Source organism: Drosophila ananassae, chromosome 2R, assembly GCF_017639315.1.
Source record: "Drosophila ananassae strain 14024-0371.13 chromosome 2R, ASM1763931v2, whole genome shotgun sequence".
Lineage (NCBI taxonomy): Eukaryota > Metazoa > Arthropoda > Insecta > Diptera > Drosophilidae > Drosophila > Drosophila ananassae.
This window is the reverse complement of record NC_057928.1, coordinates 10437418-10462300: the sequence shown is the minus strand read 5'-3', so window position 1 is coordinate 10462300 and position 24883 is coordinate 10437418. Positions and strand designations below refer to the sequence as shown.

The window sequence follows — 24883 nt, the reverse complement described above, 5'->3', positions numbered from 1 at the left end:
CAGGATAGCGAATAGGGTTTGGTTAGAAGTAGAGTAGAAAACATGGCAATATAAAGACAGTTAACACCGATTACAATCATTCAAAACGTACTTTATTTTTGGTGGTGGGTTAGTCTATTTACACAGTGCAATTGAAGTTGCCATCATACATACATACGTAGATTTGGTAATGTATGAAAATATATATTTATTTTGTATTTTATTTATTTTTTACTACAAGCTTTATTCCAAAAACCCAGCAGCAGGCACAAACATGCAATGCTTATGCATATATATTACTTTGAGAAGCGAAATCAAAATATCTGTTCCGCAATTAAAGGATGTCAGATGGATGCCTGAACCGATCGGAGCCGATCGATCAGGTATTTTCATACATATGCTGCATATGAGGTCGTGGATTATTGGGCCCGTTCTGTTTGGCTGCTGCACAAAATTCAAAGATTCGAATACAATTCTTGAGCTGAGCAGATTACGTTTGCATATTTTTGGTTTGCAAATTTTTAAGCAATGTTTATGTTGATTGTGAAATCAAAAAGCAAAACTAGCTATTACTGCAAGAATAAGGACAAACCACGACATCATATGTCAACATACTCGTACGATATTGCGATCAATAAACAACCAATTATAATAAAGAAGCGCGCTGGGTTGATGGTAGGAATGGGTGCAAAAAAACTCAAATGCTGAATATATAGTATTGTGTGGCTAGCTTATAAGGTTATTGCAATCGGTTTTTTAATTCGCAAATAATGACAAATAGTACGAATACGAGTACGATATACTATATACTATATAGAGTTTCTACAGTGATATCTGGATGTGGCTTGGCTTAACATTCAGTTATAGTATACTATTATCTTTATATATATGTTAGGATATATGCTTTTTCGTTAGGAATTGCGTAAGTTACGAAAAGCAACAGAACACATAAGTATTGCTGAAATCAAATCAAACATAAACATTGCAAACTGAAGGCCATGGTGGTTGGAGTGTTTTTCGATGATGCCTCATATGGAGATCGTTAAAGCGTTGCAGCGGTATAGATCCCAATATGAGGCGAGTTCCAATTTGGATTGTTTTAATTTGGTAAATCCAAAATATGCCAAAAGTGTTTATCTTAATGAAAAAAATCTTGTATTAATTGCTTAACGAATGTTTAGGTACATATATAAGTAGTATCATAAGTAAGATTTGGCTTATCCATAGATCACGGCCAATCGAGTACGAGAAAAGTTAACAAGGTTATTAGTTAGGTTAACACAAATCGAATTATTTAAATTGTAACTTGCAGTAGTTGATCGAAAAACATAAACTGAATTGCTTAAATAGTTGTTCAAAAATTGCAAACGTAATTGGTATACCATGAGATTTGGGGCTGACAACAATGAGAGATACCTATGTATGCCTAAATAAATCGATACCCATCATAGATGCATTTATAAAAGTCCTTAAACTGTGGCAACTTTTCAAATTGATTGTAATTGTACACGAAAACTTACCATTAAGATACAATAGACTTAGAGTTACTTAGTTTTCAGTTTCAGTTTAATTTGATACGTTTATTTCGCTGGGCATTGAATGAATCACAAGCACAATAACCAAAGTCTTCAATCAAATTGAAATTATGTCCTCCTTATGTGTTAATGAATTATTGCTGAAGGTTGGCAACAACTGATTGGCCACGAGAGGTGTTGGCGTATAAATCCACGTATATATTTCGAATCGCGCGTACTTGGGAAATACAAATTCGTGACTAAATCTTGACGGCAAAAGCGCTCGGCGGTGTACTGCAAGACTGCAAGAATGCCAGAGACAAATTAAATTAAGTATACGCCACCGCTCGGCCGATGGTGGCCCCTGGCCTCATGACATAAGTGCGCTGCTGCGGTGGCTTGCCTATCCACCAATTATATAAGGAAAGCACTGGGAAATGCTATTAACTGCGGACACTGGCAGGCCCATGGGACTAATAGGCTTTTGCCAGTCAACAGGAAAGTATCCCGGATCGGCGAGGCTCTCCAGCGTAAAGTTAAAGTTATCAACAACGAATCGATTCATCGATCGATCCATCGATTGTCTGGCCCACTGACATTGACACCTCCGAATGTTACGTATCAGCAAGGCAGAATGGCGCCGGCCAGACAATTAGCCGTATTTTTGCGACCTTTCGTCAGTGTCCACGTAATTGGATTAGCCGGCAGCTCGGCAATACTTGTTTCTGTTCTACTAGTAAGTATCTACGAGATATTGTGACCACATTCATTCAATGCGCCTTAGTTTTCAGTCAGTTATCTTGGGACTGTGAGATCCCTTGTTTGTTGGGGTTTATTTTACATGTAGTATAGTATTTACTTTCGCACTTACAGCATTTTTTTATTAAGATACACACAGTAGCAGTTTGCTATTCGAGTTTAATGATACAATTAACTAACTAGGAGTTCTTGGATCGCAATCGTTTAATGGTTCAATGGGATTTTGCAGACAAAAAGCCTTTGGACTCAAATCAAAAATAAACATAGAGAAACAGAGAATAGTGGGGATTGAAAGTCTGGATAAAATCGAAAAACAAACAGTTCAAGAAACACTACGGATGGTGGCAATAACACAAGGTATAATCCAAATAAAGAGGTGTTCACAAAATCATGATTACAGGTTTATATTATTTTACCGAAAAGGCAAACATAAGAAAATATATAAATTCAGTTTACATAACAATTACAAATTGCATAAAAATTGAGCATAGGGCAGCCACTCATCTCAAAATTCGCACTTACCAACTGTGGTAATGGCAGAGACGCGTTCAAAGGTCGACTCAGTGGTCGTGTGCAAGGTGGTGACGGTGTCGGCCAGGTAATCTTCGAAATTGAATCAATTCTCCGGTCAATAGAGGGACACAATATTTTGGAAATACTACTACTCACCACGTTCTAAGCTTGTGAGTTCGGGCTGCTCGTTCTGCTTTTTGATGTCACAGGGCGTGGGCGGCGGAGTCTGGGAGTGTGGAATGTCGCTCGCTATGGAGGATATGGAAGTTAGAATAGTTTGGAAGATATTGAAGTGTCTTACCTATTTTCTTGAGCTCATCAGTTATCTCAATTACGCCCTCGCTCATCTTCTTGGAGATTGTCTCGCCCACGGACTTGCAGAACTCGGCATCGGTGAGTGATTTTCGTGGCTCAACTGACACTGGAGCAGTAAGTCCCTCCTCTTTCAGTGTCTCGCTTAGTGGAACGGTGGCTCGCTTACCAAAAGTATCACTATCATATTCCTCGCTTAAAACACTGCTGACCACTTTGGTGGTGTGGAATGGTGAGTCCTCCCCAACGGGAGCCGCAGACTCAATGCCATCGATCAGCTTGGCATCGGCACTAACGATCTGCGAAGGCAGCTGCGTTCGCTGCTCCATACTCAGGAAGTCTGAGGTGAGTTGACGAGCGTCAATTGGCTTTTGGACCTTTGTAAGATCCACCACCTGCTCGGCGGTTTTCACAACTTCTTCGATGAGTGTCTTCACGGGATGGGAGACCAATTGGGTTTGCTGTTCCATGCTGAGGAAGTCGGCAGTGAGCTGACGTTCGTTCAGTGGCTTCTTTTCAGTTGGCTTTGCTTCCTCCAGAGGTTTTGAGGATTCCTCAACAAGGTCCTCAACATTCCTCGTGGGTTCAATCACAGGCTCCATATATGGCTTAGGGGCTTCCTCTACTAGAGTCTTTCTGGGTTCCACTACAGGTATCTTACTGGCTGGAGGTGCCGGCTTAATGGAGACCAAGGACTCAGGTTCCGAAGTGGTGGTGGACGTCAAGCTCGACTCCAACGTCTTCTCTTGGGCTTGGGGCAGACTCGGCAGTTGCGATTGCTGTTCCATGCTAAGAAAATCGTGGGTGAGCTTGCGGGCATCGGCGGTGGTGATTTGCTCCTCAATCTTGTGGAATGTTTCAACAACTTCAGCAATCTTTTCCGCCACCTTGTCCTCTTTTGGTTCCTCCTTGTGAAGAGGCTTTTCCTCAATCTTGACAAGATCCTCGACCTTGCTGGTAATTTCAGAGGTCTTTTCAGACTTGGTAACCTTCTCCTCTATCTTGTGGAATGTCTCAATAAGCTCGGATACTTTTTCAGCTACAGTATCAGCCTTGTCGCTAATTTCTGGCTGTTTGACGGGTAATTGTTCGCTCCCCAGTCCTGCTGTCATGATTGTCGCCGTTGAAGCAACAACATCATCCAAGATCTTCGACTCCTTTTCGACCAGTTTTTCTACAGATTTCCTGGGCTCTACTTTGGGAATCTTGCTGGCTGCTGGAGCTGGCTTGGGCTCAGCCGCCAACTTTTCTCCCTGCAGAAAATCATGTGTAATCTTTCGGGCTTCGACTTCTCCAATTTTCGGGGCATCAGCAGAAGTCTTAACCGGAATCTTAGACACTGGTTTCTCAGGCTTGCTTTCTAAGGATAAATCAATTTCTGGCTCAGCTGCTGCACGAGGAGCTGCTGTAGGTTTTATTATATCATCACTTGGCTTTCTTGTGAACTTGGGAATCTGGGTCTTGGGCTCGCCGCCATGGAAATCGTACTTAACCTTTTTCGCCTCAAATTCGGCAATGGTCTCTTCTATACTTGAGCTTTCGATTAATTCGACCGACTTAACTTGCTCCTGGATCTTAGTATCCTGAAGATGCTTAATGGTCTCGCTTACTTTAGTTGATTCGGGTACTGATTGTGTGGGTATTGATGCGGAAGCTTCTTCTGGTTTTCCGCTTTCGAAGGAGCTGATTATATTCTCAACCTTCTTGCTGGCGATTTCAGTCACCTCGCTGATTACTTGCTGTACTTCCTTGACGGTTTCCTGGGGCACAGAGTCCATAGGACTTGTCTTCTCTTTGATTTCCACGACGAATTTCTCGTGAACTGTAGCGCTGGTGGTGGCAGCTGGGAGTTGGCTTCGTTTCTCGACCTCCAGGAAGTCTTCAGTAATGTCGCGGGCTTCTTGGCGGGTGATGGCAACCCTGCTGAACGATACGGTATCCTTTTCCTTCTTTTCGGCGGCACTAATGTCCTGGACGATTTTGTCTGTCTGATCGGGAGACGATGGCTGGTCCTCTTCCTCTGAGCTGCGTCCGGAAGTCTTGAACTTATGAGTCAACTCCTTGTCGAACTCACTCTTGCTCACTTCTGTCGAATCCATCTTGCCCATCTTCATCTTGATGATCTGTTCGGGTACTGGGGCGCTCTTGATGATGACATTGTCGGCCGGAAGCTGCATCAAAATCTCTGACTCGTGAATAGCTTTCTTATCCTCGATGAGACTCTTTCGTTTGATTTCAGTTATTTCGCGTGAAATCTCCTTCTTTTGCGTCGAGGCAGGAATAGATCGCTCCATGGACAAACGCTTCACAATCTTCTCCCGGCGTTCGGCCACTGTTCGTTTGGCTGCTTCTTCGTCGGATTCGGATTCTTCGACCTCCTTCTCCTCTGCGGAGTATTTTACTTCTTCACGTTCGTTTATTTGCTGGATCCGCTTACCTGGGGAAACAACTTTTGAAGTTATAGCTTAAAGTTTCAATTTGAAGAAAGGGGAAAGATATATCTTTCCGTAAAGACTACTTACTTTCTCTGCGAACCAGCTCTTCGACGGATTCAGAGTTCTTCATGATGTCTGTGTCATCGAACTCCCTAGAGTGTGAAAGTCTTCCGCTCTTGCACTTTTTCATAATATCATCCCTGCCAATATTCTTGAGCGCTGACTCCAGGGAGAGGATGTCGTAGTTGGGCTTGTCCTTGTACAGGCGAATCATACTCTGCGCCTGTCGCGCAATACTGTCGGTGTTGTGGTCGATGATCTCGTCAATCTCCTCGGAATTTATGCCGATCTCCGGGGCTAGTTGGATCCAATCCTTACCCAATAGGTTGGAAAGATCTACGATGCGGATATCGCCGATGTAGTGATCATTCTGGTGCTTGCTTAAACTGAACATCGAAGTCCTGTAAGCGGAAGTGACGCGATCCGAGAATGCGGTGGTTGAGTCCGGTATCACTGCCTCCGGAAGAACAATGTTCAGGATACAGATGGGCTGTTGCGGTGGCTCTCCCTTGGCCACCTTTGGCTCCTTCATGAACAGCGTGCGACCGACAATATCGGCATGCTGATCCTTGACACGGACTGTGAAGGGCAGACGGTTCTCGCGGAAAGCCTTGAACTGCAATTGCAGCTGATCGCCGGACTTGGTCACGGGCACTAGGTTTCCGGCCATTTCAATGAACTGAGGCTTGCCTTCCAGCACCTCCACGTCCCTGCTCTTGGCCACCTCGGTGTAAAGCTCATGCTTCTCGAGCGTCTTATCCTCGCGATCGTCGGTCATGCAGAATACCCGGAGCCGGGCTTCGTAGGGTTCGATCTTCTTTGCGAAGACCACAAACTTGGCAATGAAGGGCACGTGGATTACCTCCCTAAATAAATGGAAACAAATTGTATTAGATTATTATATTACTTTCTCTCGATATCAAGACTTACTTGTAAAGCTCGGTGGCCATCTTGGTGGCATCGGAAATATTTCGACAGTCCATCAGCCAGAAACGAGCGGACACTGTAGTCGTGAATGAGACACAATCGTTGACAAAGGTCAGGGGCGTGGAGCCAGTGACATCCTCCCACTGGGCACGAGACGGTCCGCCTGGCGATGGAGGAGGCAGATGGAAGATGGAAAAGAGGAGACGTTTAATGTCGGGCAGAAGACCTTGGGCTATGGGGTTTACGCATAGACTACATAAATGTATGTAAAAACTCTTGAAAACTCTACTGTTGTCTCATTAGCAGATAATTATTGAATTGAATTCCAAAATTGTAGAACTAATTTCACAAACGAAACCATAAACTCAAAACAATAACTTGTTCAGAGAGAATTACGATTGTGTGTGTTAATTACAAAGCAATTAGATAGGAGGTTTATTGAAAGGTATTATTGTAGTATATAACTTATGGTATAGTATCAAAATCGTATTTATATAGCGATAAGTATCAAAAATATTAAGTATCTTGTTATCTGTGGCATGGAATGAATGTGGGTGAGTTCAGTGGCTAGTGTCTGTTGGATGTCAAGAGTTATGTGGGGTGGTGTGGTGTGGTTGACTGGTATTAGATGAGGCACTTTGATTCAAGCATATATCTGGATAATTTGGTAGGGCTGTAGCATTTACAGAGGTACGAGTACTAGGGTACTTGTTGCGTTTACTTTGAAGCCGTTTCGAAACAACATGCTTAATATTTTGGAAAAAAATCATATTTCTGGTTTCTCTTGAATGTAAAATAAGTGAGCGTGTACCGTGTTTCTGTTTGTAAATGTGTTCAAAACGAACCAAATAAAACGAAACCAACTTAAATCGAACCAAAATAACTTCAACTTAATTCGGGAATGTTAATAAATCGTCAACTGGTTGATAGATTTAATATGTTTATATTCGTATGGTACAATAACAAAACATCGTTTGTAATTGGATATTATTTATTGGGCTTGCCATAGCGATCGCTTGACTTTAGTTTCTTACTCAATAGTTGACATTTGTTGGGTTTCAGAAAAGTTCTCTTTGGTGCCACAAACAGTAGATTTTCAAAATTGATCTTCGTATATATATAAGTATATATTTTTTTGTTTTGAAAAGCAATTGAGGGACATAAGATTCTGCATAATATTTTACACGAACTGAACACAATCAACACAAATGATTAACGCTTAATAATTCAAACAGAAACTCAAACTACAATCAGGTGCACGACATTCCAACCGAAAATATTAATCGGAAATTAATCATAAAGCCTGGATAGCCTTATAGTAGGATGGTAAGTATATAAGTATGGAATAAGATCCGAATCGGTAACTAAACAACTGAATAAATCAAAGTAATCCGGCACAATCTGTCTGCCTTGCATTTGTTACGGTTTAAATGGCCCAAAGAGCAACTTTAGTTGGCATTTAGTTTAGCTTAGTAGTTTAGCTTACAAAACCTACAAACTCTTTAATGAAATTGTGCAGTTTAGGTTATATTAGATTGGGTTATAAACCGCGTGCAGTCAGAAATTCGCTTAGTTAATTCATATTGTTGTATGTTAGAGGGAGAGAGGTTAGACAGAGAGAGAGAGAAAGAGATAGAGAGAGAGAAAGAGAAGGCGGCAAGGACGTTTGCATGACAAGCTTAAGGATCGAAAAAGATTGGATAAATTGGAAAGTTGGCTTACTTCAAAAACTAAGCTGCTTTGAGCTGGAAGCGTAATCTTGGCATAGATATTGGCATAATTGCCAATGGAGCAGGGATCCTGATTAGACCCCAGAAAAACAGAATAATAACCCTGAGCTTCTGGTACAGTAAACCCATATAGACGCAGCGCAACCCGAATTCAAGCAAATTATCAAAATCGAACTCAGGAACTCAATGATAGCAACTTAGGAAACAAGAACTGAACAAAACAAATATTAAATAAGGGGGTTTTAAGGCTTAAAAGTTGAAAAATAATTCTTGGAAATATTTGCAATAGTTTCTTAACAAGAGAATTTATCATAAATAAAATATGCAGAATTTTCAAATTTTTTTATTGTCAAATTTGTTATCTTTGGGCTGATTGCCACATTTTGCAATACAATAATATTGTTACTGTTAGATATTTTATTTTTATATTATATTTTTTTTTGTTTTTTGGTTGGCATAGAACGAAACAACTAAATATGAACAAATAACGATCTTATTTTGTAAACGGTTTCAATTTGAAACTTCATACATGTTTGTGAATTTCTGAATTTGTATTATTTATTTTAGTATTTGTGACATTTGAGTCAGTTTTAGTTACCTTTTAGAGACCTTTTCCGAAACACACCTTCAATGGATTGAGAAAACAGAACGGAATGCGTGCACATAATATGCAATGACGCATTAGTACGAAATTATAGAAGAATTAAATAGGTTTTCAATCAATCAAAGAATTGAATTGAAGTTTGTTTTGTTTGGGTTTGTTTTTGCTCAACACGAAATCGAAATGGAAATCGAAACCGAAGTCGTAACCGAAATCGTAACGAGAAATTATTCAAAATCAGAATGAACGAACTAAATGGGTAACGAACGCAAATCGAAAATAGGGTAACGAACACCACCATCTGGCACAATGAGGAGTCATGACATTTGATTTGGTTTTGGATCGATCTGAGTTTAAATCTGAGTGTATTTGAATCTGTATCTTATAGCTGTATCTGTATCTGTATCTGTATCTGTATCTGTATCTGTATCTGTATCTGTATTTGTTCCTGTATCTGTGTCTTTTATTGTGGTGTGACTGTGGTTAATGTATGCAGGTTGTGAGTGACGAATGCTCTACAACTGTCTAAAGTTCCAAAGGATACGATGCGGGCTCCTGCCGGAACCCGAACGAACACAACTTATGGTTACGAATCTACACACAGACACAAGCCAAATCGGATGGGTCAACAAACTAATTTTCTAGATATTTTTTGCGCTTCAATTATGTCTTAATTTCAAGGCGAAAGGATGCCTCCTTCCCCGGAGTTTAGAATTAGTTAATTTTAAGATTGGCAATTTTCCGCTGTACAACACTATGTATAGGTTGGGATATAGTTTATATAATGGCATGTATGGTATATATATAGTACTACTTATTAGCACATGAGATACTTGTAATCTAAATGTTTATAGACAATCGAACCAAAAACAACGAAAACGGAAGCACGTACAAACTCAATTTAACGAAAGCAAACCGTATACACTCAAAAACAAAATCATAACCAGGAATGAAGGAAATGAAGGCCTGAGACAGATATATATATGTATATAGAGACAGATAAGTTAGTTAAGATAGAGAGAAACGGAAGAGGGATGTGGAAATTTTTGGGGATCAAAAACGGGTCAAAAAACATCAACTAACTTAATGGAAATGGTAATGAAACTGGATATACTCGTAATAGTCGTAAGTAAATGGTTTTGATAATAACTGGCTTGGATCACATCGTACAAACAACACAAAAGACCGAAACACCAGATCGGATCGGATCGGATCAGATCGGCTGGCTACAACTTACCTGTGATCGAGCAGAGCAGGCGGAGGGTGGGAGTGTTCCCGGAGTACTGATTGATCATCCCCTGGCTGTGGGCCTTGGGGGCGGGCATGCTGAGGGTGATGGCCTTGTGGAACTTGCGACGCCGCGGCTCAACCGTAACAATTGGGGATACGGCCACCCCACGGCCGAGCAGTTTTGCGGTTAGATCGGGATCGACCGGCTGGGCCTAGAACGAGTGTAACGAATTTCGGTAGACAAAAATCGATTTCCCGGCCACGCTTACATAATACAATGACTTCAACATAAATATATAGAAAACTTAAAGATCAGAACTTAAAAGATCATACGAAATATGCGCTTCTTGTCTGTAAGGAATCGAAACAATAAAGACAAATAAAATGAAATGAGCTTTTGGGCTAAATGGTGAACATTCTCAATTAGACACAAAACATTAAATTTGCTTTCATCTTTTTGGGTTTCATGTTTTTTGTACAATGCTTATTCTGTTTGATGTTTATGCATATCGTTTTCATGGTTTTTGTTGTTAAAATACAGCATAAGTTAACTACAAACGATAACAATGTTCGAGCCCATTTATGTCCCAATAAATTTAGTCATCAAAAAAACTTTGAACTACAACTAAAATACTAAATCGAGAACTGAACTATACAGAATGTACAAAACTAAACTAAAAAATGGAACAATATTAAGAAAAAATTTGGAAATTTACAGAATATACAGATTAAAATGCAAATAAAACGTGCGAAAATTGAAAATCATGAGTGGGGCCATTATAAAATCGTTTTTTGGCTTACGGCTTGGCTAAAATGGTTACAACTTCGTTAGGCACTTCAAACCGGACCCAATTGTAACTTTCGAAATATTTTTCACCACTTTTTCTCTTTTATTTTGAATATTTTTTTCTCTCTACTTTTTTTTGTTTTTTTTGAAAAAGCAATTGAATGAAAAAGTAATCAAATGAAAACTAATTAAAACATTTTCATTGGCATAAAGTTTTTGTTGAACTAAATTTATTGGGTAGTACTGCATTTCAGATAACTTGTAAGTATAATCTTATGCATAAGTAGATAATAATCATAAATAATGTATGAATAGTTAAGAGTAGTTATTATATAGGTAAATGTATCATAATATTCGATATAGATGTTACTTTTCTGACTTATCAAATTGGACAATTTTTGCTGCTCTTTTGCTCATTTTGCATTGCTGGTTAATCAAGCTTTAAGAAAAAAATATGCGATCTGACAGAAATCGCTTGATCCATGATCAATTTCAATTGGTATATATGTAATAGATATTATTGTATGTCACTGGTTGCATAGCATTTGTGATTTGGTTAGGCATGAGGATACCGATTCGACAATGGCTCCCATAAGCTTAGTGCCGTAAAGTTCCTAAATGTGTGTCTCAATTTAATCAAACAAAGTGCACATATTTCATACGAGTAATAACATTTGGAAGGATACAGACCCAAGGATTCTTCACAGTGCTTACAAATCAAACTACGAGCACTGTAAACAAAACTTTGGACTATTGTTCTACTTTATCTGGCTACACAGGAGTTAGGGCGGGTTAACATAGATGGTTATTAGTTACTGGTTATAGGACTTTTCGGCTATAAATGCTCATTTTCGATTTGGAAAACATATTTTGCATTCGTTTCTTTCGTTTTTTGATATTCATTGGGAAGTTGTAGATTAAATGCTCGATTATATATGCTGGCTATTTGGTATTTTCGGATTATAGATATTAGATAACTGCCCTGGTGGCTTGTTTCTGGTTTACCAGATGAGCGAGAAGCGCTTCTTCTTGGGCACATGATTGACGCTAATCTTGCGCAATTTCTCAGGCGCAACGCCCTTGCGCGGTTTAAAGAGGTTTACCTGTAAGCCCACTTTGATCTTCTTGGTGAGCGCTCCCTGGGGGAAGACGGCCTGCACCTGTGGCACCACGGTGCTGGACACCATGCCGCCCTCGGGTCCAATGGCATGCACCTCCTGGCGAATGCGCGACACCACAGCGAAGTACTGGGGGAAGTCGTAGGTGACGAATCGGCAAACGTGGTTGCCAGCCTGTTCCTCCAGTTGAGCGATTTCTATACGGAGAATACAATTATAAAATTATAGTTCATATAGTCCGGAAATTCCAGCTCCTACTCACCCTCCGGCTCGAAGCACTGCTGCATGACATCGTGGATTATCTCCTCGGAATTATCAATAGTGTGCTCCCGCCAAGTTTCTCCATTGTCTGAGCGCAGGATAATAATCTCGCGCTCCTTGCCGCGCAGCGAGGCGAAGTGCGGCACCTCCATGACCACCGGCCCAATGAACTTGGTGGAGCACGGACCCAGCTCCAGCACTCGGCTGGCCAGGGCCTCGCCCTCCATCAGCTGAGGCGGATGCATGGTGCGCTGCGGCTTCACGTAGCGGCAAGTGATCCGTGTCGGCTGACAGGTGGAGCGCGAGGGGATGATCATGCGGACGCCGCTGTGACGGCAGCCACGCATGGCGCCTCCACGGGCATCCACTAGGAAGGAGACAAGGAAGCTCTTCCAGCTTAGTTTACGGCTGTAAAGGTTTAGAAGATTAGTTCCCACTCTTATATTTCTCTCAAAAGGTAGTATAGGTAATGTCAAAATAAGGTATGATAAAAAATGTCAATCAAAAAATAATCCTACATAAATTGTACCCTATTTTACTTACCCCACATGAGGTGGCTCGTCGTGTCCAGATCCATTTGCAATGTATACACCATCCACGGTGGCCTTGGGTGAACTGCCATATACCTGAGCCTTATGGGGACTGATCACCTCCTCGCCGATGGTGGGCGGTACGCCGGAGGCGTACTCGGTGCTCTGGGTCATCCGGTTGGAGTCCATGCGCTCATCCCGGGTCACGTCGATCGGCAGAGAGTCGTCGCCTAGGGATTTCATTTCATCAACGGTCAGATAACGGTATGGTTGATCTGATAGCATATTGTCTTCGCCTAGAGTTTTTATTCGATTTCGATGCGATTCGAGGGCATTCCGCAGCATTTGCATTTTGATTAAGCACAAGACAGTCCAATTGGCCATATAGCGTTGTTGTTGTTGTTGTTGTTATATTGTTGTTGTTGTTGTTTTGGTGTTTTTGTTGTTTTTGTGGTGTTTGGAGTATTTGTTGGTTGTTGGTATTTATTGATGTTGCAGATGAGAGAGCGCAGTGCATTGAAAATAGAAGAATGCAAATGAGTTTGATTTTAGTTAAAAAATTTCGTAAAATCTACATGCTTCACTTTATAATCGGTAGAATAAATATATATATAAATATATATATGCATATTGGGGGTGATATAGTATGTAAAGCTAGCATGACCATTAATAGGAGCATATAGTACATGGATATGATGATAAGAGTAGTACATACACACAAGAATACATATTTTCATGCCGCGATTACGAGTATATAGAAGTCTATTGATTTCCACCTTCACACTGACAACCTACCCAAAAGTCTCTGGGATATATATAATCAGTTTCAAAACTGGCAAGTATTTTTATTTAAAAGGGATAGGATACTTATGGAAGACATATTGGAGATGTTATGGACTCTTTAAAACATTTTCAAGATTTCTGAAGATTCATTATGTTGAAATTACCCACTTTTCAGATATATCTACAAATATATTCCCTCTGAATATAATCTCTTCTTGATTTATATCTATTGTAAAAATAAATTTTAAGCAAATACATATAGAAATGATAGCAAGGATAAGGAAAGTAGCTAGAATTCGGTATATCCTTGCTTAATAACAACGTCAAGAATAATTTACACATTTATACACATTGTAGCCCCATATAAAGTGCCAAACTTTTACGATATATATTTTTATAATAGCCAATCTCGTTCCAAAGACACAGCCAATTAGTGCACTTGATAACGGCCAGCATTTAAGATACGAATATAAATACGAATACGGTTTCTGGGCTTGCAAGTGAGTTGGCCCACTTACTGGTCACATAGAGATGGTCGCCCTGGTAGTACGGCAGATAGACGTGGGCATCTGACCGACCTGGCCCAATGCCGTACTCGTATCCGGCGTCCAGTTCCCAGTTTGTGTTACCTGACGGCACAGGGAACAGGATTTGCTTAAAACTAAATATCTTTAAACTATTTTTTGAGGACGGGGGGAGTGCATTGTGTTGAGTGTGTGCTGGCTGACTAGCTGGGCTGTGATCTTTCGATCTTGGTGATTCTTGTGATCTTGTGGCTTATGATTAGGATTCGGGTTTCTAAAATAACAAGATACCTACCGCCCTCTTCCTCGGAGTCGGACATAAAGGACTCGTGCATGGCCTCGGGAGCCACGACGCGATACTTCTCCTCGGTCTGGGCAGGAGCTGCGGTGCTATCGTCTTCCTTGGTAATGGACTTCAGGGAGTCCAGGACACTGATGTAGCCCAACTTGCGGGCAATATGCAACGGAGTTTGTCCATTGACGGTCTGGGCATTGGCATTGGCCTTGTGCTCCAGCAGAAGGTTCACAATGTGGCAGTGCCCCTGCTGGGCGGTCTGATGGAGGGGAGTATACCCAATCGAGGTGGCCGCATCCACATTGGCACCGTTCTGCAGCAGGAAGCGGACCATATTGGCCTGGCCGAAGTGCGAGGCGACATGCAGTGGGGTGTAGCCCGCCTTGGTGGCCATGTCGATATTGGCTCCATTCTTCTGCAAGATCTCTGCCACGTTCACGTTGTCCTCCTGGGCGCAGAGATGCATCGGGGTAAGTCCGTTCTTGGCCGGGTGATTCACGGCGGCCTTGTGTTCAATCAGTAAGTTGGAAATCTCAGAGTGTCCCTCCTGGCTGCTCAAGTGGAGTGGTGTGAAGCCGGCCTTGCTCTCGGCATTGGCCTGGGCTCCGTATTCCAGCAGAGTGGTTGCTATGTCCATTTGATTCTTGCGAGCGGCAATGTGGAGTGGTGTATGCCCGTTCTTGGCCGTGGCATGAGGACTGGCTCCCTTCTCGAGGAGCAGCAAAGCCACCTGCTGGTTATTGTAGTGGCAGGCCACATGCAACGGGGTAACTCCATTCTTGCCCTGGGCATCCACGTCGGCCTCCTTTTGGAGCAGCAACTGGGCCACCTTGATGTGTCCGTACTTGGCGGTCAGATGAAGGGGCGTGAAGCCCTTCTTGGTGGCGGCATCTAAGGCGGCGCCATTTTCAATAAGCACAGCAGCCACCTAGGTTTTTAAAATATTATAATAAATAGGGGAATATTTTAAATTCGGCCATTTTCTATGATTTTTAAGAGTTTAAAATAGTATTTTCAAAAAATTTAGTTTACTAATCAAAATATATGAAAATGAGACAACATATATTACTTTTTACTCAGATTATATCCTACAAACAAAAGTTTGAAATCAAAAGCATAAATACTCGTAATTTAGAAAATAAAAAAATCAATTTTAAATATAATCCCAATATACTCTTTAAGAAACTTAAAATTTAATAAAAATAAATAAAACCAAAATTCAAAAATACTTAAAAAAGAGTCACAACATTTATTCGAGACAAACGCAAAAAAGACAACAACACAAAAGTGAATACTCGTTGGGGTGGAAAAATCAAAAATCGTCGAAATAAAGGATCAAATGAAAAACTCCTGATGGCGGATCCAAAACAATTGCATCAGGTAAACAGTGTCGATGTGATCGGTGATCTTTTTGGCAATCAGCTCCTTTACCTCGTCCTGGCCCTCCTTGGCGGCAATGTGCAGCGCTGTGTACATGTCCTTGGTGGTGGCATCCACCTGAGCTCCATGCTGCAGCAGAAGCATCACGATGTCCACGTTGCCCAGTCGGGAAGCGATGTGCAGAGGAGTCTGCTGCTCTCGGGCACGGGCGTCCACCTGGGCGCCATTCCTCAGCAGGATGCGAATGATGTCGGTCTGGAGAGGATTAAAATAATTTTGGGATTACAAAGATAACTTAAAAAAGAATTTCTTAAAACTCACCTGGTTGGCTCTAGCGGCCAGATGGAGTGGCGTCTCCCCGCGAACAGTGGGAACATCGGGACTGGCGTCGTGCTGCAGCAGATAGATGACAATGTTCATGCAACCCATGAAGGCGGCCACATGGAGTGGCGTCAGACCACTCTCCGTGGTGGCACTAATGCTGGCACCATGCCGCAGTAGCAGCTCCACCACCTTCAAGCGGTTCTTCTTGCAGGCGATGTGCAAGGGCGTGAATCCATTCAGAGCCCTGGCATTTGCATCAGCATTCCTGTCCAGGAGCAACTTGGCCACACGCACATGACCACAATGGGCGGCCACATGTAGGGTGGTTAGGTAGTCCACGGTGACCTCGTCGACCGGAGCACGGTGATACAGGAGAATGCGGGCGGCGTCCACGTGCTCACCCTGAGCGGCCATGTGCAGTGGAGCGAGTCCGTTCTTGGTTTTGGCGCTGATGGGAGCTCCTCGCTCCAGCAGCATGTCCACCACCTGCTCGTGTCCCGAGCGAGCGGCACAGTGCAGAGGGGTGAGTCCATCCCGGGTCTTGGCCTCAATGTTGCCGCCTTTTTCCAGCAAGAGGGAGACCATGTTGGTCTTGCCCCACTTGGCTGCAACATGCAAGGGACTGATGTTGTGCTTGGCCGAGTAGTTGACATCGGCTCCCTTCTGGATCAGCAGATTGGCAATGTTCTGATTGCCGTAATGGGAGGCGATGTGCAGCGGGGTGAAGCCCGACTTAGAAGTTACGTCCGGGTTGTGGTCATTCTAAAGGATTCATTAAACATAAAAAAATATTTCACAGCAGGAGTGGGAGAATACTTACATCTAGGAGCAGGGTAGCTGCCTTGACGTCGTCCTTCTTGGCGGCAATATGCAGGGCCGGTAGCCTGACCTTTCCACGAGTATCGCTCTCGAGAAGCACGGCCACAACCTTATCGTGACCCTGTTGCATGGCCACGGCCAGAGGCGTGAAGCCATCCTCGGTGGCCAGGCTCTGGTTGGCGCCATTGGACAAAAGCAGGCGAACCACAGCATCGTGGTTCTCCTGGGCGGCCATGTAGAGGGGCGTGAATCCGTTCTGGGACTGCACATTGACGGAAGCGTTGTGCTCCAGCAGCAGCTTCACCACCTCCTCCTGACCGGCCAACGAGGCGATGTGGAGAGCCGTGTTGCCCTTTTTGGTGGCACTATCCACGATCGCCCCGCGACGCAGCAGCTCCGAGACCACATGGATGTGGCCATCCTTAGAGGCCAAATGCAGAGCGTTCAAGCCATTCTAAGAAACGGAATTTGGTCATAATATTAAAACATAAAGTCAAATTTTTTGTTTCAATCTTACCGCATTGCTGGTGTTGATGTCAATGTTGTTCTTCAAATGCTCGAGCACGCGCTCCAGATTGCCAGCGCGGGCGGCCCGGAGGAAGGAAGTATTGCCATCACCCTGAAGAGATTATATAGAAGGAGGTATATTAGAATGAGAAATAATATTAATAAGTATTTTTTAGGGTCTTAATAGTTCAGTAATTCTTCTTTAAAGTATAGAATCCTAGACATAAAGTGTACTTTCGTTGTAAAGTAACACCAAATTTACTCTTTAATTCAATAATATCTTAAGGATTAATGATCTAAGGAAGATTATGTCTATAAATACCTAGTCAGAAACATATTTTTTATAATATTAACCTTAACCTTATCCTTAATTTACCCTTTTAGCTGCCAGAAATACCTATCTGAAGATACAAATTAATTGACTTTCCTAAGTAACAAATATTCTTGTTACCAAACTATCTGAAAAGAAAAAGGTCATCGAGGAATTATTTCTAGGCTAGTCCTATCAACCGCAATGCAATCTATCTTTGCAAATTTCCGCCAAACCGGAAAACCTTCCATCTCCCTTATTGTGGCAGTTGCGTGTCAGTTGCGTATACATCACCTGGCCAAAAAAACAAGGGAAAGTGGGTGCACTTGGAGTTTTATTGATTGTTGCCTAGGTTGCGCAACTCCCCAGATGGTTGCCTATCGTTTATTTTTTTTGCACCTGCTCGTTTGCTTCAAGTTCAAGTCGTGGCGGTCAAGGCGAAGGGTCACCTCCTTATATACAGCTCCGCCGTATTCCACTTTCCGGCTTTTGGCGCAGGTGTACGAATAATTCGGTCCAATGGCCAGGGAACACCCACTCGGAGCCCAACCCCTGGGCCGGACTCAGCTGTCGATTTTAACCACCAACGTTTTGTTTACGTTTTATTTCTTTCCCATTTCGGTTACCCGGATCCGGATTCGAGTTCGAAAATGACGTCATTTTCCCGGCCGCTTAAAACTGCAACTGGAAGTCGGCTTTCGGCGCTTTAGTGGTGAGTATTTTGCGATTGGAAGTGGCGGCCAAAATTCGCACTGGAGGTGACCGCAACACAGACGCCCGCCAGACCCGATGCTTCCCGGCACTCAAGTCCTCACCATCCAATGCCCCAAACTATTCTATGCACCAGCTCATCCTCCAGCCCACCCACCGCCTATCATCGTCCTGCTTGGCAAACACGGAAGTGTGTGAAGGATATACAAAACTCATTTCAAATGACCCGGGCATACACACACGATTTCAAAAGGAGCTTGTTTGCGCCGACTGCGTTCTGATGGATATTTGTTTAACTATACTGAGCAAAATTTGTCTCCTTTTTTGTAAAGGATTTTATGAGAGACTCTATTAGAAAATATATTAAATAGAACCCTAGATCTTGGTCTCATTATTATCTCAGAACTTATATACAGAACTTATATATAAAAATGTCTTGTTGGTTGTAGGTTTCTTTAGAAAATTTATAACAAAAATAGCCAACAATCTCTGGTTTATTACTTATTTTTTTCAGTGTTTAGGATGAGGTGTCGCACAGACATGGGCCAAAAGTTCAAAGGTTCTTGGGCAGGTCCTTGGCCCGCCACCCTCCCCGGCTCATTGTATAACGAGAAGCTCAACTTGGGAAAATTGAGTGCTCGACTAAAGGAGTATCGCCTTGAAGTGGATTTGCTTTGAACTTGTGTGGCCAAGTTGGCACTTGGAAACATGCTCTCCACGCCTAATCGAAGTCCAAGTGGAGGTCCTCAGAAAGAAGCAACAAACAATCTCTTAATGCATCTCAGCAGGAACAAGAACAGATGAAAAAGTGAGTCATCTATTATGGATTTTCTGCCCGTTCCGTCGTGAATGTGTCGCATGTCATCTAGGTTTAACCTAAATCTCGATTACCTTATACAGCTACAGTTCTACACGCACGTACCACACCCAGTTCTTGGTTTCGATTAATAAAAGGATAGCGGGTGGTGGTGCCATTGTGAGCCACCACCTGGCTACAATTACTTTGCATTGCCACTGGTTAGTAAAGAAACTATTTTTAGACAGAAATCAGAATAGCCTGCAACGCCCACAAACTAATGAGTGTCTTTTGATTAAGTGAAAAATCAATAATCATCCTTAATGGCAAAAATTAATAGCTAATTTACACATATCAATAAAAATTCAAACTGTATGGCTCTTATTTCCTTAAAGTATCCTTTAACAGTAACTATCGAGAACATTTTCTCCCGATTAACTGCACTTTTTCAGCCAGACAATGAAAAATCGATAATCCACAAAATGGACGCCAACATGGCTGCTCCCCGAAAATCTCAGCTTGGAGCCTTGAAAAGTCCCCTGAAAATTCAAAATGGAAGACTTGTCTTTACCTGAGCTCCATTTTCGGTGACCATTTTAGCCAATTATTTGGTTTCCGGCTTTAGTTTTGAGTCTGCGATTAATTGTAGTGTAGAGAAATTGTGTAAGCAGCGTATGTCGTTACTGTAGCAGATTAGTCATATTTTTTTCACGGGTCCCTCACAAACATTTACAGCCAAAAGTTTATGTTTCGCGTCGCAAATCACACTTGATCGAGAAATATTTTCTGCGTTTTTTTTTTCTGAATTTTTAATGCACTCCTATCGATTTTTCCTTAGACTTTATGTAAGCTATATATTCACGAGTGCATGGGTGTGTGTGGGTACGAGTGTGTGATTGTGTGCGCGAGGGTGTGTTCGTACAGGCGACTGTGTCGTGTGTGTGCGTGTGGTGGTTAGTGTGTATTGGTGTCTGATTGGATTCTCCTGACTGCTCTCACACAGTGCCTTCAAAAATGTCACGGTTTCGAGGAGCAGTTTTCGTTGCTGCCGTTTTCTTCGATGTTCAACTCCAGACTGGATGCGCCGACAAGTCCTGTCGCAAGTGGTGGAAAGCAAAACTTCAAAGTCAGGATTTCGAAGGACCTGCGCACTTGGCCCTGTTCCAATTGGAATGCCACCCCTAAAAATCCAAGGGTAGTTCACCCAACTGGAAGACGCGGCTCCCGTCCAAGTGGCTATGGGAGTGGAAGTGGAAGCGGAAGTTATTCGAAAAAGAGGCAGAACTCCGAACTACAATCTCTCCCTTCAGGACACGTGCCCTTTGTTATTGTTGACACTTTTATAATCGAGCAGCACGTGCATTCAAGGAAGCTAGGGAAAGAGGTCCTGCCATTGCGTACTAAAATTAATTGTTTTCGCTCAATTTTTTGGTAGTATTTCGCTAGATTTAATGGCTTATTTTTTGCACAGTAACTGAAGCATGCAAATTGGGGGAATCGCATGATTTTGTAGATTAATTCATTGTTTTCTGGCTAAAACAAAAGAATATTGAAACTTGGGGATGAAAGACATATAAGAAAGCCCTACGAACATTGTGTTTTTTTAAAGAGACAGTTGTTGTTATTCATCCCCCTAAGAGAATAAAACTTCAGTTCCAGTTTATTTTACGTTTTTTTAATCATTGAGAAGCAATTTAAGATGGGAAGCACTTCCTAGTTCTCAGAATTCCCTTCATAAAAGTGAGCTATGTCCTGAAAGGAAGAACCACCACCCCTAAGGGTTCATTACAAATATTTGCAGAACTAAACTAGTCCCTATGAGGGTGCAACTAACCTAACAAAACACACATTATTCTTTCCTTAACTGCTGGCACAATAAAATTCATGGCATTAAGTTTCCCCGACAATTTCAGTTGGCACATTAGACTAATTAGGTAAGTACACACGAAAAAAAGATGGAATTACTCAGTGGTCCTTCCCCTAGATAATCTGCCGGCCCGGCCGTAATTTTGTTGACCGGGAGCAAATAGAGGCCAGGCCGAGAGTCCACAATCCACAGTTGGTTGGCGGGAAATGGATGGGCCCTTGGGTTGGGTTCACTTCCAGCCGAGAAGTGACTTCTACGCAGATGCGCCGCACCACTGGACTTTGTTTACTTCCCGTTTCGAACAGGTCCAGTTCGAAAAACACACACCCCAAAACCCACCCTCCTACCCACTACGAATTTGGTCGAAAATCCCAATCGGATGGGTATGAATTCCTAGTCACGTTGCCTCCAGTAAGGCACAAAGGCACTATTTCTGACAGTGCCATTAATTTAATTTCTTGGGCAGGAAACCCACCCCCTAACGGCAACCGGCAGGCAGAACCCTTAGAATCCCCACTGCTAACTGAATCCACCCCCATCCTGCACTTGCATAAAAATGCATTTGAAATTGCATCGTGACCGGGACAAATTGTGCAGTAAATAATAGACCCTGGCAGGGTGTGCGTGAATCACGTTGCAGGTAATTAACAGGGCTAAGAGTGGGTGGCAACCTGCAACTTGCAACTTGCGACAAGGTGGTGGGAATATTCTGAATTTAATTAAAGAGCTTCCCGCTTGCTTGGCTTTTATGGCCTGTTTGTTTTGTTTTCGGCCAACTGAAGGGGTTTCCCGGTCGCACTTTAAAGCCAAATGCCCATCGAGTTGCCCAGAAGGGTTGGCCCGAAACCAAATGGCTTGTTTGCATGTCACCTGGCACTCCAGCCATGTTTATACTCTCTCAGTGCCTGAGGACACTGTCATTTATTTGTGTCTTAATTAATAATTGAACACAGTATTCTATTCTCATTCGCATACAATTGATAGATTCTTAATTACTTTTGTTTTCTTGGATTGCATAAACCCTGGGGGAAAAGGGAATGTTTTTGTCTCAAATTATTAGTATATAGTATATAGTATAGTATATAGTATATAAATATAGTAAATATAGTATATTGTATTGTATTTGCCATCGTCCATATAAGATAGAACCTAAGGACTAGCACCAAAGTAGCTTATAATTTTTATACTAAATTATACACTGTATATAATAGATTATTACAATCACTTCTTTCCTATATTTATTACCAGATATTTAGCTATTAATTAAGCCTTTAAAGAGTATTCATAATTCGTTTAAAAGAAAGAAGAAACTCTTTGCAAACATCCCCTCATTTAAGTTAATATTTGTGTTAGCATCCATGTCGCTGTGGGCTGTCGCCAGCAATATGATATTTCAAAGACCCCCCCCCCCCCCCCCCCCCCCCCCACGGCAGGACCTGCGACGTGGCAGGAATGTTTCTGGGGCCATGCCTTAAGTAAATTACCAGCCTGGTGATTGCCCATAATTCTTACGACCTCAAAAAACGCAACGTAAATTGGGCACGCCAAAAAAATATATATCGCAGGTAATTTCTGGGGTGGAATGAGACCAGAAAATGGAAACATTTTCACCGTGTTCAGTTCACTGCACCCGAGGGGCCACAACACACACATACACCCATCGAAACTCAAAAACAACTCACGCATAATATTATGAAAATTGTAAAATTCCTCGACACGATATTCGCGATATTCGTATTTATAGGGCGACCCCAAACAGATGCTGAGATGGCTGACGAGGCGGGAGGCACAGCGCCTCCACCTCCCCAAATTACATAAAATTAGTCCAAGGTATCGCGCCAACTTACGCCCAAACTCTGCAGCGACGGGAAGCGTTTCTTTAGCGTCTCCATTTGGCAAGATCTCCCTTCTGCTTATCCACCAAGGCACATTAACTAGCGGGCCAATAAATTGGAATATATACGCGTATATATCGAAATATTGTCTAGATGTCTAGAGGGCCTCACGCGGCAGCCGCACCGAGCGATTTGAGTCGTTTTCTGAATTATTTTCGAATGCGGCCCGTCGGACGAGAGCCCCAGAACAGAATAGAATATAATAGACCCGACTACGGAGACCAGACATCGGTCGGACTGTGCCAAATCCAAAGAGTATGGGCAAAGAGAACGCTTAGCCCCAAGCATTTAGCCACTTGGCGTTGGCTATTTATGTGCAAAGGCTAAAACAATGCGTACAATTTGGCCAGAAAGAGCTTTTATTTTCTCAGGACTGTTTCTCATTTAAATCGGAGAAGTTATGTGGCCGCAACGGAGGCGCCACACCGAAGTTGTTAATGCCCCCGCAAGGACAACGGATGCGCACTGCCCCTGATGATGACTCATTTGGCATTGCGGATAGAGTCAGTCCAAGGATCACGATTGCGTCATCTCCGGTAAGGGGGGTGGACGGGTGGATGGGTGGCGGTGCTACTTTCCAGCTCCAAGATGTGACTAACCAAGATGATGCCACAAAAAGTTGTGCCCTTTTCAAGGATGATTTGTGTCAGATTTCTCTGGCCTAACTAAGTAGATAGCATTATTGTTTGTCAGCTGCCTAAGTGATTTAAGGCCGACATAAAATGGCTTAGATTGGGCACATTATTCACTTTGAGGATGATAAGGATACTTTAGCAAATTGTATTACTCAAATTTATCAGAAGAAATGCCTAACCTTTTTAAGTCAAAGGATAAAGCAAAAAAAAGACATACAGTTTCAAGGTACGGACTTGCTTTTAAAACTTTCTCAATTACCCTGCCCATATTTACTTTTAGGACAGATGACCTCGTCCTTGTAGGGACACTTTACACATATAAATATTTAAAATGTTTCTAAAAACTTTACGACTGCAACTCTGACTTTTAGGCAAAGGTAAGGTCACCTCTAAATAATTTTTTTGTGTGTTTATAGCCCTCCCTGATCTCGTGACTATCTATACAGGAACGCAACTCGCTCCCAGTGATGTAATCCTAGGCTGGACTCACCGCACTCTGGTGTCCTGTGGGGCAGTGCTCGTGCTTATTGGTGGAGTGGTGATGGTGTGACTGCTGCTGATGGTGAGGCTTGCTGTTAGCCCCTCCTTCGTGGTGGAAGGCCACCTCGTGCTGGTGCTGAAAGTACTCATAGTGTCCGGGATGATCGGGATGATGCTCTGCCGGAGGCGAAGACACCTGCGATGGGGGACTGTGATGGTCCTTCTTGGAGGTGTGTCCGGTTGAGGTGTGATGAGTATCCTTTGATTGCTTGTGAGGATGCGAATGATGAGCAGCACTACTATGCCCGTGCCCGTGTCCATGATGGTGGTTGTGGGCAGTGGGCGGAGAGGGCATGTTGTGGCCACTGTGAGGTAAATGGGAGGAGTGCTGCACTCCTACTTGGTGTCCATGATGATGGGGGACATGACCTTGTGATGCCTCCAGCAGCGTAGGCTGGATGTGGGTCACAAACTGGGCCATCTCGGCGAGACCTTTAAACTGCTACTCTATGGCTACTGTAGTTTTTTGGGCTTAGGTAACACTTGTTTAATTTTTCACTGCTCTGCGATGGGTATTTTATTTTGAATGGGGTTTGGAGGGAGGTGGCACTTTTATATGTATCCCAGAAGTGGTAACGGGTAGCTAAAAAACACACACACACCCGCACACTAACACTCTCACTCACTCATCCGCAGGACGCGACGATGGCGACGGAGGATTCTGATTCTGGATTTCGGAGCGCGGACAACCTTCTCGCAGGAGCAATGTCAAATGACTGACTGGCGAGCAGCCTAGAAGCA

At 42.7% G+C, this 24883-nt stretch overlaps 1 protein-coding gene across 35 annotated transcripts in view; it reads right to left on the bottom strand.

The window, feature by feature from the left end:
• The window catches only part of LOC6506409 (ankyrin-2), a 55447-nt gene extending 30564 nt beyond the window's left edge, over positions 1-24883 (bottom strand). For 5 of the 35 annotated variants that reach the window (XM_032454589.2, XM_032454591.2, XM_032454595.2 and 2 more), the window contains exons 1-17: positions 24093-24882; positions 17399-17500; positions 16883-17335; positions 16060-16824; positions 15790-15993; positions 14359-15286; positions 14058-14168; positions 12770-13052; positions 12228-12634; positions 11951-12162; positions 10068-10272; positions 8828-8854; positions 6503-6662; positions 5600-6438; positions 3067-5526; positions 2922-3014; positions 2775-2855 (exon numbers count right to left, since the gene is read on the bottom strand). In XM_032454589.2, the coding sequence (XP_032310480.2) occupies positions 2775-2855; positions 2922-3014; positions 3067-5526; positions 5600-6438; positions 6503-6662; positions 8828-8854; positions 10068-10272; positions 11951-12162; positions 12228-12634; positions 12770-13052; positions 14058-14168; positions 14359-15286; positions 15790-15993; positions 16060-16824; positions 16883-17335; positions 17399-17500; positions 24093-24563 (7801 nt within the window). In that variant the 5' untranslated portion in view covers positions 24564-24882. Of the gene's footprint in view, positions 1-2774; positions 2856-2921; positions 3015-3066; positions 5527-5599; positions 6439-6502; positions 6663-8827; positions 8855-10067; positions 10273-11950; positions 12163-12227; positions 12635-12769; positions 13053-14057; positions 14169-14358; positions 15287-15789; positions 15994-16059; positions 16825-16882; positions 17336-17398; positions 17501-19776; positions 20318-22919; positions 23164-24092 lie in introns of those variants that run through there. The other 30 variants (XM_032454586.2, XM_014909266.3, XM_014909276.3 and 27 more) reach the window with 21 other exon arrangements.